Below are 15,506 nucleotides of genomic sequence, written 5' to 3'. Positions count from 1 at the left end.
TGGTTCCCTAAATTATATCTCAGATTTAAATGACGTTTGTCAGTGATTGTCCAGTGGCTAAATGATGTAAGGAGGCAGATGATGATAGCACTGGGTAAATACATTTTGTCTTCATGAGTCTGGCTCAGCTTTGAACTTGATTTCAAACTGAGCATTGGGTTACTGTCCCTCTGTCAGACACAGTGAGTTTAACAAAAGTTGCAGGTCCTGATGTGGTGAGAGAGCTGCCACAAGGACTCTGGCTGGCACCAGGCACCACTGCTGCTGGCTTTCATGAGCTCTGGGAGTAGGGTGGCCTTGTGAAGGAGCGTGAGGACACTGGTGAGCAGGGTCTGCAGGAGCTGCAAGCACAGCTCTGTCCTTTGTACCATCAGCCTGGTGAGGGCTATCCCAGAGCAGCACCTGACCTGTCAACATTAACAGAGTTCGAGAGAGGATGTGAGATAGTAGATCTTTCTTAATTTGTGGGCTTGACAAGGAGCTAATCCACAGCTGAGAAGAAAGAAGAAAAATTTAAGAAAAGCTGAGAACAGGGGTGAGGGTTTAGCACACGGAAGTGTCCTATAATGTCAAGTATAATAACACCGAGCACAAGCAGCAGTTTATGTTTTGGTCCTTCTATTTCTCATCTGAATCTTTTTCTATTTTCTTGTCTTCAGTAAGGCCCAACTCACAGTGTTAAACCATTGCTCACTTTGATAAGCGCTGACGCAGACCTGTCTGTGTTGGGTGTGCTAAGGATGCATTGTTTTCTTACCTTACTGTATCTTTGTGTTTAGACCCACAACAGAAACCTGCTCTCCATCGATTTCGATCACGTTACCAGAACAGGGAAGATTTATGATGATCATCGCAAATTCACCCTGCGAATTATGTATGACCAGACAGGACGCCCCATCTTATGGTCACCTATCAGCAAGTACAATGAGGTCAATATCACATATTCACATTCTGGATTAGTCACCTATATCCAAAGAGGAACCTGGACTGAGAAAATGGAGTATGATCCAAGTGGGAACATCGTTTCCAGAACGTGGGCAGATGGTAAAATATGGAGTTACACATATCTAGAAAAGGTAAATCATTAAAAAAGTGGATTGTTGTACCAAGACAAAAAATATTTCATTTTATATAGGTATTATATAGTGAACTCTGTTGTAAAGCTACCTCTTGCAAGAGTATTTAAGACTTTTTAAACAGAAAATGCATAGAATTACATAACTAAATAAAAATGTGTCTGGACATGCTTACACCTAGATGTCACCTGCTCAAACCTGCCATAGTTTAGTTCTGAAGAAAGTTATCGGCACCTCAGGTTTGCTTAACTGGTAGGTAAAAATGACTTTTTGGTCTCAGTTCAAGTGAATAAAGGACACCCTCACTGCTGAAAAGCATGTTGCTACTTGGGATAATAGTCAAAAAGATAACAGTCACTGAAAGGGAACTTTTTTCCCCACACACAAATACAGTTCTTTTAAACCAAAATTATGAACCCCTGAGTACAAACTTGCACCTATTCAGTGCTGCATTGTAAACAAGGGATTGATCCTGTGAGGAGAAAGTTCGCTTCAATATTTATGAAGGCCATTTAGGGAAAAACATTAATATGAAATGAGTTATTGCTCTGCTTTTATAGGGACTTTGCATCTAAATTCCCTGAGTACTGTAATTTTCATTTATATCTAGAGGTAACGGTCACAAAATGTGGAGTGTTGTACACACTAAGGAGGAACATTTCCTTCATCTGTAGAAACATCTCATTTGGTCTTGTCTCTCAAAACCAAAAAGCCAATAAGTATTTTTAAAGCTTTCAGAACTTCATGTGAACTCGTATTCAAACTTTTTTAAAGAGCAACGTCTTAGACTACTCAATACACCCTGAGTTTGCAGAACATTTTCTCTGAACCTGTAAACTGCAGAGAAAAGCTATAGAGGGTGGGGGGCAGGTGAGGTAACACTGATAGAGGAGGTATTACACACACAAAATCCAGTGACTTTGAAGTTATTTATATACTAAAGAGTTCCAAATGTGTACTTTTAAGATAAACTGTGCTGTACTTATTTTGACTGTGTTTAAGCTTGATCCTCAAAAAACTCAAAGCTAACCCAGTGGGAAAAAAAAAATGATTGAGACTGGAGAATGCATAAAAATGTGATTCCCTCCCTGTCTCCATGCAGTGTGGTTCTTGCGTGTGTTAACAAGATTGGCAAACCCCAGGAGCTTCAGAAGTTTGCTTCAGATAAATTTGTCAGGGCTTCTTTTGTCTGTATGGTCTTCTGCAAATTACAAGTAAACAGGCATTTCATACAGCTTTCAAATATTTGGGCAATGTGTATTTTGGAGGAATCTTTTATTTTTTTCTTTGGACATAATGGAGTGTAATTTTGAAAAGATATACACTTCTTATCTTTCCAAACCACTTTGTCTGTTCTTAGTTTATGATGAGCTCAGAAATAAAGTCATATAACTTAGCACTGTTAGTCTGGAATTCTACACAAATCGCCAAATCCTGATCCTGTAGAAGGAAATGGCAAAAGATTACTGGTTCAGGTAGCAGAAGGCTTGGGTTATGCTGTAACTTGTCATTAAAATTACTGAAAATCATACACACCATGCACATAATCTCCCAGCTATTTAATGTACTTTCATTATGTTGTTCCTTGTACCAAAGATGAATTCACTGTCAAAAACAGACATTGAAATATCACTTTGTGGCTCCATTAAAGTCAATAACTCATTGTGTTAATTATGTAATGATTGCTAAAGGTTGTCTGAAACCACGTAAGACTCAATAATTCTTTATATGAAAAAAAATCAATTATATAGTTTGCTTCCAATTCATAGTTATTTAATTCTTCAGTTCTGGCAATTGATGAGTTAATTGTACATCTTCAAAAATCTCCACCCTTACAAAATTAGCTCAAATAATTAAGGTTTTAAAAAGTGCTATGACATTTGCATTGGAAATAATTCTTACTGATAAGATTCATCTCCTCTTGTTTTGGTCACTTTCCTCAATTAATTAATGGTGATATAAAATCTCCTGAACACTCCAAGCTCGCTTCCAAAATCCAGCAGACAAAATAGATGACTGGCTGCATGTGTATGTTGGACAGAAATGACATCTAGTGGTGATGCTCAGCATTTGTCTATTCCCAGCAGAGCTCCCAGTAATTGCCACTGGCTGTGTGTCTTGATACACCATACGGCATCAATCATCCTGTGGTTGACCAGGCTCTGGCTGCTTTAATAAAATGACAGCTTTTTGGATGTTTTATGAGCTACTCTCTGAAATCCTTTAAAACAATTAGAACCCAATTTACGCAGAGTTGAAAAATCTATTGTAATATTATTAGGATGAATTGGGAATTAATTTTTTTTCTCTTTATGGTATCCTCTAATAGGCTTGAAAGGATACTAAGTCTCCAGCCCTAGTACTGTCTGTCCTTTTACTATCCTGAACAAAAGTGGAAAAGCCACGAAGTGCTGTAAAAATGGCACACAGGGGCACTAAAGTTATATTGGGGATGTTTCTGATCTTGTTATTCATACTCTGTCAATGGCAGACAGCTTAAAAACAGACATGGGAGCAGTATATAGAGAGAGGCGTCACAGCAGTGCTAGGAGAGAGTTCAGCCAGTGGTTTACTGCAGACTGGAGACTCTTGACTGAAGGTGGAAACAAAATAAACACAGTGCTGTTGGAGGTGCTTGGCCGAGCAGCAATAAAGTGATCAGAACTAGCTCGGTGTGAAGGCCTGTTGTCACCAGTTGGCACAGGGTGACCTGGAGTGGCATATGTTGGTGCTCTCTGGCTGGTGTACAGGTGACAGATGTCATTCACCAAGGGCAGGAAGAAACACATCTTGGGCAGGCAGGGGGCTGGGAGTGCGGAGGGGATGGCCAAGGCTGAGCCTATCTCTGGCCCTTTGAATGAGCATTTGGTTTATTTGTCAGAGCAAAGTGGCTCAGGGCCAATGTTACTTAACATATTGCAGGACTGAGCTTGTGGTGCTTCCTTCCCAGAGAAGATTTTTCAGCTTAGAGGAAAAAAATACTGGTTTTCTGATTTCTTTCCCCAGTGCTCTGTAAGAAAGCAGTCACACTGTTCCTTGTAAGACTTTGTTTTGCATGTCTCAACCATGCAGAAGCCTGACAAATTTGCTTATGTGCCTGTTAGGTTTGAGCTGTGGGCTAAGACCTGCGCAGTGTCAGCACTAAGGCACAAGTCAAACAGTGTGGCAAGGATGTGTAGTGCTCTGGTCCAGCCAAACCACTTGCTGGAGCTGGGGAAAGGCTACAGAGTTCCCCCATACAGTTTCACTCTTTGTTTTTGTTATGCTTGTTCAACAGTGACTGTTCACCAGCGGGCTTGTACTCTGTGACACTGTGACTTTGCACATGACAAGTAAAAAGGTTTACAGAACCCAAACTTTAGTTATTGACAGAAAAAAGTCTGCCATGCTTGCACATTCACTTTGCAGACAAATAAACCAGATTTCACTGACCAACCACAATTAACCAACACAGGGCAAGTATCAAGTACCTGTGTAGAAATTATATTCTTTGTCAAAGTTAAAAACCAATGATAGAAGTAGTTACACCAAAGAACCTGCAGGCTAGTTTCATCCATCTGTAAGCATGGAGGTACTGTGAGCTCTGGAGTGACATGCATTTAAAAGAAGACATACAAAAAAAGGGTAGGTATGTGCTGGAGATATGCAGAGTGCCAATAAAAGCTAAACATCTTGTATATACACAAAGTTGCCCCTTTCCAACTCCCTTAGGCACATCTGCTGGTGGAGATGCTCTGCCTGTGTATGAGGAAGAGGTTTTCTCTGTATTTGCTTCCTGAGAGAATGACCTAAATATTTCAAAGCAACATAGCAAGCCAGCATGAGGCTGAAATGCTACTGAGAGCCACATCTGCCTTCCAGTTTGGAGATCCTTACCTCTAGACTTATTATTATTCTCCTCCTGTTTTGTACCACCTTGCTGGCCAGGTCTCCTGGAGCTGAAAGCTCCACTTGGAATTGTACAGACCACAAAAACAAACTACAAGAGCGAGCAGTTGTTTCAGCATTCCCATAACCTTCAGGCACTCACTAGATGAATAACCACGTGCTTGATCAGCCCCTTACCCTGCCCTTGCTGTTTGGTTGCAGTCCGTGATGCTCCTGTTGCACAGCCAGCGTCGCTACATCTTCGAGTACGACCAGTCGGATTACCTGCTGTCGGTCACCATGCCGAGCATGGTGCGCCACGCCCTGCAGACCATGCTCTCCGTCGGCTACTACCGCAACATCTACACCCCTCCCGACAGCGGCGCCGCCTTCATACAGGACCTCACCAGGGACGGGCGGCTGCTCCAGACCCTGTACCCCGGGACAGGCCGCAGAGTCCTCTACAAGTACACCAAGCAGTCCCGACTCTCTGAGATTCTTTATGATACTACTCAAGTCACGTTCACCTACGAGGAATCTTCTGGGGTTATTAAAACAATACATTTAATGCATGATGGGTTCATCTGCACCATCAGATACAGGCAAACAGGTTTGTGCAACTGTGGCTACTTTGCTAGAGTTTTTGGATTTGATCCTGCGCTTACCTGGTATGAAATTCCATTACTTTTATGTCTACAAGTTCTTATATTTTATGTTTCAATAGAAAAATATGTGTGTATATCTCTGTGTCTGTGTCCATAGGTGAATATAGCTGTCCCATTTGAAATACGGTCTTCTTTTTATTGCTTGGTATGGAATAGCTCTTAGAATGTTTGGTTGTTTTTATTCCACTGTGTGGATATTTACTAAATACTAAATCAAGTTGGTTTATTGTTTGTGTTTTCAAGTTTCCCTGTTTACACCATAATCTAACATAAATTCAAAAGGACTGTTTATATAAGGAAAGAAATCACCATGTAAAATAAATTTAGTTAAGAATTATCTTGTAAGTAAATAGAAATAATTATTATGAATAAACCAGCATTCATTTAAACGAATGTTAATAAAATATAAATAATTTGTAGAGAAAGCATTAATAAAGGTTTGTGAGAGAATAATCTAACATATTCTTAGTTAATAGTATTTTCTTAGGCAGCAGTTAAGGCTTAAGGGTATGTTTGAGTTCATGATCTGTCTGCGTTAGATCCGTAGGGTAAGTAAACTGTGGGCGTGATTCATTATTTTCATTATTCCTCTTTCCCCTATTTGTTTTGGACAGGTCCGCTTATTGGTCGCCAGATCTTCAGGTTTAGTGAAGAAGGGCTTGTAAATGCCAGATTTGACTACAGCTATAACAACTTCCGCGTCACGAGCATGCAGGCCATGATCAACGAGACGCCTCTTCCCATTGACCTGTACCGTTACGTCGATGTTTCTGGCAGGACTGAACAATTTGGAAAATTCAGTGTAATTAATTATGATTTAAACCAAGTTATAACCACCACTGTGATGAAGCATACCAAAATCTTCAGTGCCAATGGTCAGGTGATCGAAGTACAATATGAAATCCTCAAGTCCATCGCTTACTGGATGACCATCCAGTATGACAACATGGGGCGCATGGTGATCTGTGATATACGTGTTGGTGTAGATGCCAATATAACAAGATATTTTTATGAATACGATGCTGATGGTCAACTCCAGACCGTGTCTGTGAATGACAAAACCCAGTGGCGCTACAGCTATGACCTTAATGGCAACATCAACTTGCTGAGCCATGGAAACAGCGCGCGCCTCACTCCTCTGAGATACGATCTGAGAGATCGCATTACCAGACTTGGAGAAATTCAATACAAAATGGATGAAGATGGCTTTCTCAGGCAAAGAGGCAATGAGATCTTTGAGTACAACTCTAACGGTTTGCTGAACAAAGCGTACAACAAAGTGTCTGGCTGGACTGTGCAATACTGTTATGATGGTCTTGGAAGACGAGTTGCAAGCAAATCAAGCCTAGGACAACACTTACAGTTCTTTTATGCTGATCTCTCCAACCCAATAAGAGTTACTCACTTGTACAATCATTCTAGCTCAGAAATAACATCCCTCTATTATGATCTTCAAGGTCATCTCATTGCGATGGAATTAAGCAGTGGAGAAGAATATTATGTTGCTTGTGATAACACTGGAACACCTCTAGCTGTGTTTAGCAGTCGAGGCCAAGTCATAAAAGAAATTTTGTACACCCCATATGGAGAGATCTACCAGGACACTAATCCAGATTTTGAGGTTATCATCGGTTTTCATGGAGGACTTTATGATTCTCTTACTAAATTAGTTCATCTCGGTCAGCGGGACTATGATGTCATTGCTGGTCGGTGGACGACACCAAATCATCATATATGGAAGCACCTGAATGCTGTCCCACAACCATTTAATCTCTATTCATTTGAAAATAATTATCCAGTTGGCAGAATCCAAGATGTTGCTAAGTATACAACAGGTAAAAGTAACACGTTTCTCATGAAAACTCTTTATCAAATTCTGGTATGGGTTCAACATTCCAGAAATCTTTTGTATTCGTCCAAAGTTACTTTTTGTCTCTAATTTTAAATGTATTGAAGTCATTTCTTTAATAGACTGCGCTTGATCTGTTTTCTGTAGCCTTTATGGTAACCAAGAAAATAATTAATAGTTGCTTCTGCCGCTTTTCTCAGTGCTAAAATTAAGGGAAGAATGGAGGCAGCTTAATTTTAATTTTTTCCATTATAAATAGATAGAAGGAACACTATTGATTTGAGTATAGCTATGCTTTGTAACCAAATAATTTGTTTGCTACAATAAATGCTGTAACTAGTAGGGAAACATAAATTGATGTGAAATCATTATTTCTGCCTAGCTGGAATTTCTGCAGACTGCCCTTTTTCTAGGATTTATGTGCCTTTTTGCTAACATCCTTTTCTTGTTTTATAGACATTGGAAGTTGGCTAGAGCTGTTTGGTTTCCAGTTGCACAATGTGCTGCCTGGATTCCCAAAACCGGAGATAGAAGCTTTGGAGACAACATATGAACTTCTACAGCTTCAAACAAAAACCCAAGAGTGGGATCCTGGAAAGGTTAGCAAACACTCAGTTTAGCTGCTTCTAATACTAAACTAAGGAGTTTTATTAGAAAATATTGGAGACCAAGGAAACAATGTGACTGTATCTTTCGATATAACGGGAAAGACAAATAGTTTAACAATGATAGAATCTTTAATGTTGTCAATTATGTACTGGCATCAGAGTGGAGGAGAGCTTTAAGGAGACAGAAACACAGTGAGGGAAATTTGTAGCTGTTCATAGCGAAAATATCCAAATTTGAGGAGCAGGATAGGCAAAAGAGTAAAAGTGTTTATGTGAAAATTGAAAAAGCCACAGAAAATCTTGTGCAATTGAAAAATTAAAACTGCAGATTTTCATCTGGGTTAGCAAAGATACCACAGGAGCTGCAAAATCACTGAGGTTCTAAACAGCTTTACAAGTCAGTACCTCTGCATAATTATTGCAGGAAACAGAAATGTTGCTATGGATTTGTAGGGGGTCTGTAAATCTCAGCCTTGCTCCAGGGCTTATTTTCCATAAAGAAGAGCCAGGCACCAGCTATCAGAGTCCAGCAGTCAATGTGACTGCAATAGGACCAACTACCTCTGAGCAAGCATTCATGTTTTGCATTTGATCATATGAGCATCTGTTAACAAAGAACTATGATTTTGTAAAGATGCCTTTCATCTTAGTCAGGAAAGGGAATTATAAAGCATTGAGAGTTCATGTTAAAGTTCACAACATTTAACACACTTCCCATGCACAAACAACTGCACCAAGTGCAGAAGGCTGGGGGGTCATGCCACATGTAATGGCATGTCCATGGAAAATTGTCACTGCTTTTACAAGGCACAGAAAAGATGTAGTGATAGGTATAGTGTTAAACAACAAAGCTGGAATGAAGCTTCTTTTAGCCTCTATGGGGAGTAAGATCTACAAATGTGATGTACTTGCCTGGTTCCTGTTGTTCTAGTGCCTCAAGACCTTCACAACCTGCTTTCCTTAAAGAATGGGCTATAAAATCTGTTACTGTGATTTTACAGAAGATGAGCACAGCTTTGAGTTCAGCTTTTCCTGAACTGCCTAAGGGCTGAAAGACCAGCCATTAGAGTAACAGTTCAAGGGGGAGGAAGAATTTAAAGGAAGAACAAATACAAAAATAGCATTTGTGATAAACATCTTTCCATTTGCTTTCTAGAAATGAAGGAGTCCAAGAGACAGAAAGCACTATCACAGGCAATTAGAAAGCCTGTGCATATGCCCAGGTTATGTAGGTGTGTACAATATTTTCCAAACAAATTGAAGATCCATTCTAAGCAATTAAGAGATGAGTAAGGTCTCTGAGATACTGTAATGAACTGCAAGGTGCCTCACCTGCAAACTTGACTGGTGTTTACTTTTCCAGACTATCCTTGGCATTCAGTGTGAGCTACAAAAGCAACTCCGAAACTTTATATCCTTGGACCAACTTCCTATGACACCCAGGTATAGTGATGGCAAGTGTTCTGAGGGAGTGAAGCAACTGAGGTTTGCAGCTGTTCCTTCAGTATTCGGGAAAGGCATCAAATTCGCTATAAAGGACGGGATAGTGACAGCTGACATTATCGGTGTGGCTAACGAGGACAGCCGGCGCATTGCTGCCATCCTCAACAATGCTCATTATCTGGAGAACCTGCATTTCACCATCGAGGGCCGAGACACCCATTACTTCATCAAGCTGGGCTCTTTGGAAGAAGATTTGGCCCTCATTGGCAACACCGGAGGGCGCCGCATCTTGGAGAATGGCGTCAACGTGACGGTGTCGCAGATGACTTCTGTGATCAACGGCAGGACTAGACGCTTTGCTGACATCCAGCTCCAGCACGGCGCACTCTGCTTTAACGTGCGGTATGGAACAACAGTGGAAGAGGAAAAAAACCACGTCCTGGAGATAGCCAGGCAGCGAGCCGTGGCTCAGGCCTGGACTAAGGAGCAGAGGCGGCTGCAGGAGGGGGAAGAAGGAATTCGAGCATGGACAGACGGAGAGAAACAGCAGCTTTTAAGCACTGGGAGGGTACAAGGCTACGATGGATATTTTGTTTTATCTGTGGAGCAGTATCTCGAACTTTCTGACAGTGCCAATAATATTCACTTCATGAGACAGAGTGAAATAGGCAGAAGGTAACAAAGAAAATCTCTGCCTTTGCGTCACCAAAGACTGCCTGTTTTTAAACGTAAAATGGTTTATTGTATTGGTTTTTCTAGATCAGAACTCTGTATATATAAATATAGAGGAAAAAAACATATCCAACTGCCTTTAAATGTGACAGAAGATGGTATTTTAATATTGTTTGTTTAACTCTTTGAGAGATGACAGTGACAATTTTTAGTTCTTGTGTGGCAGTATTCAAAAATTTCAGAAGCAGAGTCCTGCGAGCCGAGCGCCGCGACCTGCGCGCGAGGTGCCCGGGGTGACACCGCACAGCCCTGCGGGGTAGGGGCGAGCGCCACATGCTCTGCCTTCTTCTAAAGAAACACAACTTTTTGGTTGTTGGTTTAATAATTCACCAGTTATTTAAAAGGTTACAGAGCCTGATTCTGCAACCCGTATTTACTGGGTGATTTTTATCCCAGTGAGATCTCCCGTAAGTTCCAGGGATTGCATACAGAAACCAGACTGTGTATGGAAACTTCGTAGTTGCTCACCAACCCCGCACATGTCATTCCTCACAGCTAGGAGCTAAGGGATTTTCTAACCTGAGAAATCTGACTTGTGTTGGATTCAGTACATACAAGGCTGTCCCCTGTGGCCTTTGCTCTGTTGTGGCCGACCCTCAGTCACCCCATGTTGAACACCACATTGTGTCTACTCGTGCGTGTGGGGTCTCTCTCCCAGGGTTTCCCTTGGCACTGGAATATACTGCAGTCTGGGAGCACACGTAGAGCTGCCAGTCTGCCTGGTGGAGGGATGTGGGTGGCACAGCATTACCGGGCTTCAGCCAAGCTGTAATCTTTAGGAGGCTCTCTGCTGGTATCGGTGTGCTCCAGGCTGGGCTTTAACCCCGTGTGTTGGGGACAACCCAGCTGGGAGCCCACAGGGAGCGGTAACAAGCCGTGCAGGATCAGTCCTGCCTGTAGTCACTGGGCCAGGACTCGTCTTTACACAAATGATTTGGAAGTTGCAGTGTTGTTGGGTTAAGGCATCGTGTTCTTTTCATCTCAAGTTAATAATCCTGTTGTAGTATTCATTTTTCCAAGTCTGAAGAAGATTGGTGGGTTGGGAGTTGATGAACCTAAGTGTGGATAGTAAATATGTTGATATGTTGGGGATGACTCTTCACTTTTCAGCTCAATATCTAGAGCACATAGAAAAGCATTATATTGCATGGACAGAAATTTTTATTTCCCAAGGTATCATGCGCTGCTGGCACAGTTACTTCATAGCAGAGTAGGTGATCCTTCCTCCAGGTTGTCGTTGTTACAAGACCTGATTATCAGGAGGTGAGGTGGGCACACGGGGAGGGGGGGGATGGGCAAGCAGATTTCCTTTACTGACTTTCAGAGGGAGCTAGAAGTCTTGTTATAGAGCCTGTGTATCCGTAACAGTGATGTTATTGCACATTTCTTTCAAAACAGACATAGTAATATATTGAAACAATTTCTGTTCATATTTACTGAAGCCAACAAAGTGCATTCTTTGTCTTTCTTCCTTTTTTCCAGTTTTCTCTTTTCCCTTGTTTTTGGGCAAGTGGAGCAGACTGTACCCAAGTTAGAGATGAGCCTGAACTGGCATCTGAGACCTGAGCTCCTCAATGGAGTTTGAGGTCAGCTCTCAGCCTCACCCCATTGTCTTCTCTTCCCAGACTCCCTCTGCTCCCCTGGGAGCCATTACAGCTTTAGGGGTGCGGGATCAGGCTGAGTGGGAGCCTGGCCCCTGAAACCCTCCTTTATCCCCAGCCAGGGGGAACTGTGGACCAAAATCTGCACATACACATTGTGATCAGGCTCATCATTAACTAACGTACAGGACAGGGAGCTGACAACATCCAGGTTTCACAGCTCAGATTTCTGTAATTTTCCATACAATCACGGAGAATTTGAATACCTCCACACCAGCCTAAAAATGGACCTTCAAATCCTTGAGCCTCTAATATGCTTTTAATCAATGGAAGAATAATTTATTAATTGTATATAGAGAGTGCATTCATAAATGTGATGATGTATTTTATCACTGATCCAAGATGTCAATATTAGAGTCTATTTTACTTATATTTTAAGCAATTATACTTTTTTGCAATTCACTAATGAGGATCATTTTCAAACTGCTTTAAATATCCATTATAAACAAATATTTGAAGCTATTAGAGTTACCTTGAACTGTGCATTTCTAGTATGTAATACTTATTTAGTTAGCTTGTGCCTTTAGTTTCTTAAAGTTATATTTGTATTATATGCAGGAAATGCACTTTGTATTACCTACAGCTGTGGTTTTTAATACTGCCTTGATTACTGTTGTTCTCATGTTATGCCAAAAGGTCTAAGAGTGAAATGTGTTACAAGTTTGTCTTTGGAAGTAGATTTGGCATTTTCCCATTTCCTATGTGCAGTCTAAGGTACATTTTGAACAATATCTCTTATGAGAATATGGGTCCATTAAGACTCACATGATATTACATGGCCCAGTTACAAGAGCAAAAAAAATGCCTTCATCGTAACAGTTTAGTAAATTTAGGAAACTGAATATAAATGTTGTGTTGAGATTACAGCGCTAAAGAAATGTGTTATTACTGCAAGTGCATGGGAGACTGAGGTCGTAGATATACATGGGCCAGCCAGCAGTGATTCGTGAGAACTACATGAACAAATAGCTTTGGACCATCTTGTTCATGAACAACCTCAGATGGAGGCAGGGAATATTTCAGTCTCCATTTTTTTTTCCTAGTAGTTAGACCAATTTCTCAGTGGTTGGTTGTTTGTTTTTGTTTGTTTTGTTTTTTTTTTTAATATATCTCATTTTCTTTTTTCCTTTTTTCTTCTTTTTGATTTTGCACTATAGCATAGAGACCCAATTGAGGAAAAAAAGAAAAATAATAGCATGGAAATTTTTACTGTTATTTAGATCAGATAATTTGATGCTAGCGTTCTGCACTGCAAACAAGGTTCTGAAAGTGGAAAAAAGAAAATAATTAAAATAAAATAAAAACCACTATTGCACACTATTCTGTAGCAAAGTACCTACCATGAGAAATTTGTGCTATATTTTTTATGACAACCAAATGAATAGTGTGTACAATAACATTTCCTTTGCTTTCATATTTATTTAGCAAATCTAGAACATTTCAAAGTTATAAATATATATATATATAGATATCTATGTAGAACATAGCCAAATAAATATATATGAACTGGTCAGTTTGCAGCTGGGTGTACACACCTTAGCTCTTTGGTTTGAGCTCTTTTGCATTCCTCAGCTGTGCACTGGCTGGCCAGGGGTGGCCTCACACTCTGACCATGCTCTGGGGTCCCCCCTGCCCACTGAGCCCCCTCACCAGCGGCCAGGGCTGGGCTCATGGGGCAGCAGCTTCTCCAGGGTGAGCAATGGCAACGGGTGCTATTGGAAGCCAAGGTGCTGCTCCAAAGAGGAAGGTGGTTTAGGCAGAGGAGCTCCTCTGGTTTAGCTGAGCCAAAGGAGATGGGCAGATCCCCAGCAGGGTGTTCGTGTGCTCGGGGCGCTCGCCGTAGTGCGGCTGATCTGGCACAGTGACACCCAGCTCAGGCTGCGCCAACAGCCCTGAGGGTTTTCCTGTCAAATGCTGACTGTTATTTAAACCTCTCCTTGATACGAAACATTACCGGGTCGAAAGCACCCTGGCTGCCAGAGGAATCGCTTCCAGGCAGAAACTGGGAATGGTGGAGTCGGACTCGCTGTCGATTTGTCTGGGCATTTGTCACCTGCCATTATATGTCTAAGGAAACGTGTTTGACAATTTCCAGTTTTTCCTTAGATCTCGTGGTGGACTTTAGCCTTTTAATAAATGTTAGTATATCAGATCGTGTCCTTGACAGTATTTTACTTGTATGAACCATGATAAAACATTACAATCTTCATACTCTTCTGGCAGAAGTGTCAATAAACGAGAACGAGAAGCATAGCATACGATATATGTCAAAGTAACGTTCCTTTTTAGCTTTCTCATCAACAGTAAAAAATGTTTACAATGTATGCCAAGATCTTCACTTTCTGTCTAACACCAGTTAGAGGTTCTGATCTTACAGAAATTGTGTTATAATGGCCTCAGCCTCGTTGCTAGGAAACAATAGATCCCAATTTTTTTATTCCTGCTCTAACTCCTGTGCTGAATAGTGACTGGATACTGTACAGGTTTATGTTATATGGCTGCAGTTAAATGGTCTGATGCATTTTGCTCTGGGTTTCAGACCAGAAGCATGCATTTTCTACAAGAACATCCCAGCAACACGCTGTAAATATTGAAAGTTAATATATTATGTGTCGATATTTGAAAAAGAAAGTACTTTGACTATTTCATTTTTTAAAAATAAAGGTGCAAACTGATGGCGTGTGATGTTGTCTTTGTTTACACGAGTATTTGGGATATTCTGGTCATATCAGTAAAAGCTGCTTCCATAGAGCTAAATAAGGACTTTAGCCAATATTGGTTGATTCAAAAGTTGGGGGGGCAGGGGGTTGCTCAGCAAGATTTAATTTTACTTCTGATTCACCGAAGTTCATGCCTATAACTCTGCAGGTTTCACTACAGGTGAAATCCCAGCCAGTTTCTGTGCACAGGTTATTTACATTTCATCAAAGCAAATGTGAGAGAGAAAAAAATAATTCTGCTAAATGCATTTGCATTCCTAATACCAGAGTGGGTGAAGTCAACCATGGTAGTAAGATGAGGAGCAAAGTTTAAGTATCTGCACGTTCTTTGGAGCTGCCTCAAATAGATGATGATGAATGACTGTGGTGTCAAAAATATGTACCCAGGAAAATAAAAAATAAAAAGCCCAGCACATGCAGCAGAGAGGAGGAGCACGTGAAAGGAAGGGCACAAGAGAATGTTTAAGGCTAAAGGAAAGGTTACATGATGAAAAACATTGGAGCAGCTGGGCTGGGTAATTACCAAGCAGGGGGGCTGAGGCTGGTAGAGCTGTGTTGAATGGATGCGAAGGAAGTGAGTCCAAAGAGGTGCTCTAGTAGAAAAGGGATGAAAAGCAGCCTGGGGGATGGAACTGATTTAGTGCTGCAGGTCTGTCACAGCCATAGATGGGGAGTAGGGGGTGGCTTCGGGGAGGCAAAAATGGAGCTGAGGGAGGGATAGTTGCTGCAGGGGAGCAGCATTGCCTTTGCTGGGGAGAGGGCAGAGCAGGGGATGCAGGGTCAGGGGACACAAGCTAATGCAGTGAGCTACAAAGCCACCTGCCAGAACCAGGGCTGTGGCAGCGAGGGGACAGGGGTGGCAGTGCTGCTGGGGGGACAGGGCAG

At 41.4% G+C, this 15,506-nt stretch overlaps 1 protein-coding gene across 1 annotated transcript in view; it reads left to right on the top strand.

Moving 5' to 3' along the window:
- Positions 1 to 14,576, top strand: part of TENM1 (teneurin transmembrane protein 1) — a 761,012-nt gene extending 746,436 nt beyond the window's left edge. The window contains 5 exon segments of the mRNA XM_032701921.1: positions 780 to 1,076; positions 5,166 to 5,553; positions 6,223 to 7,443; positions 7,914 to 8,056; positions 9,429 to 14,576. Of these exon segments, the coding sequence (XP_032557812.1) occupies positions 780 to 1,076; positions 5,166 to 5,553; positions 6,223 to 7,443; positions 7,914 to 8,056; positions 9,429 to 10,187 (2,808 nt within the window). The 3' untranslated portion in view covers positions 10,188 to 14,576.
- Positions 14,577 to 15,506: the final 930 nt, after the last annotated feature.

The sequence above is a fragment of the Chiroxiphia lanceolata genome, chromosome 14 (assembly GCF_009829145.1).
Source record: "Chiroxiphia lanceolata isolate bChiLan1 chromosome 14, bChiLan1.pri, whole genome shotgun sequence".
NCBI lineage: Eukaryota > Metazoa > Chordata > Aves > Passeriformes > Pipridae > Chiroxiphia > Chiroxiphia lanceolata.
Note: the sequence above shows the minus strand (reverse complement) of the source record. Positions and strands in the feature narration are given on the sequence as shown.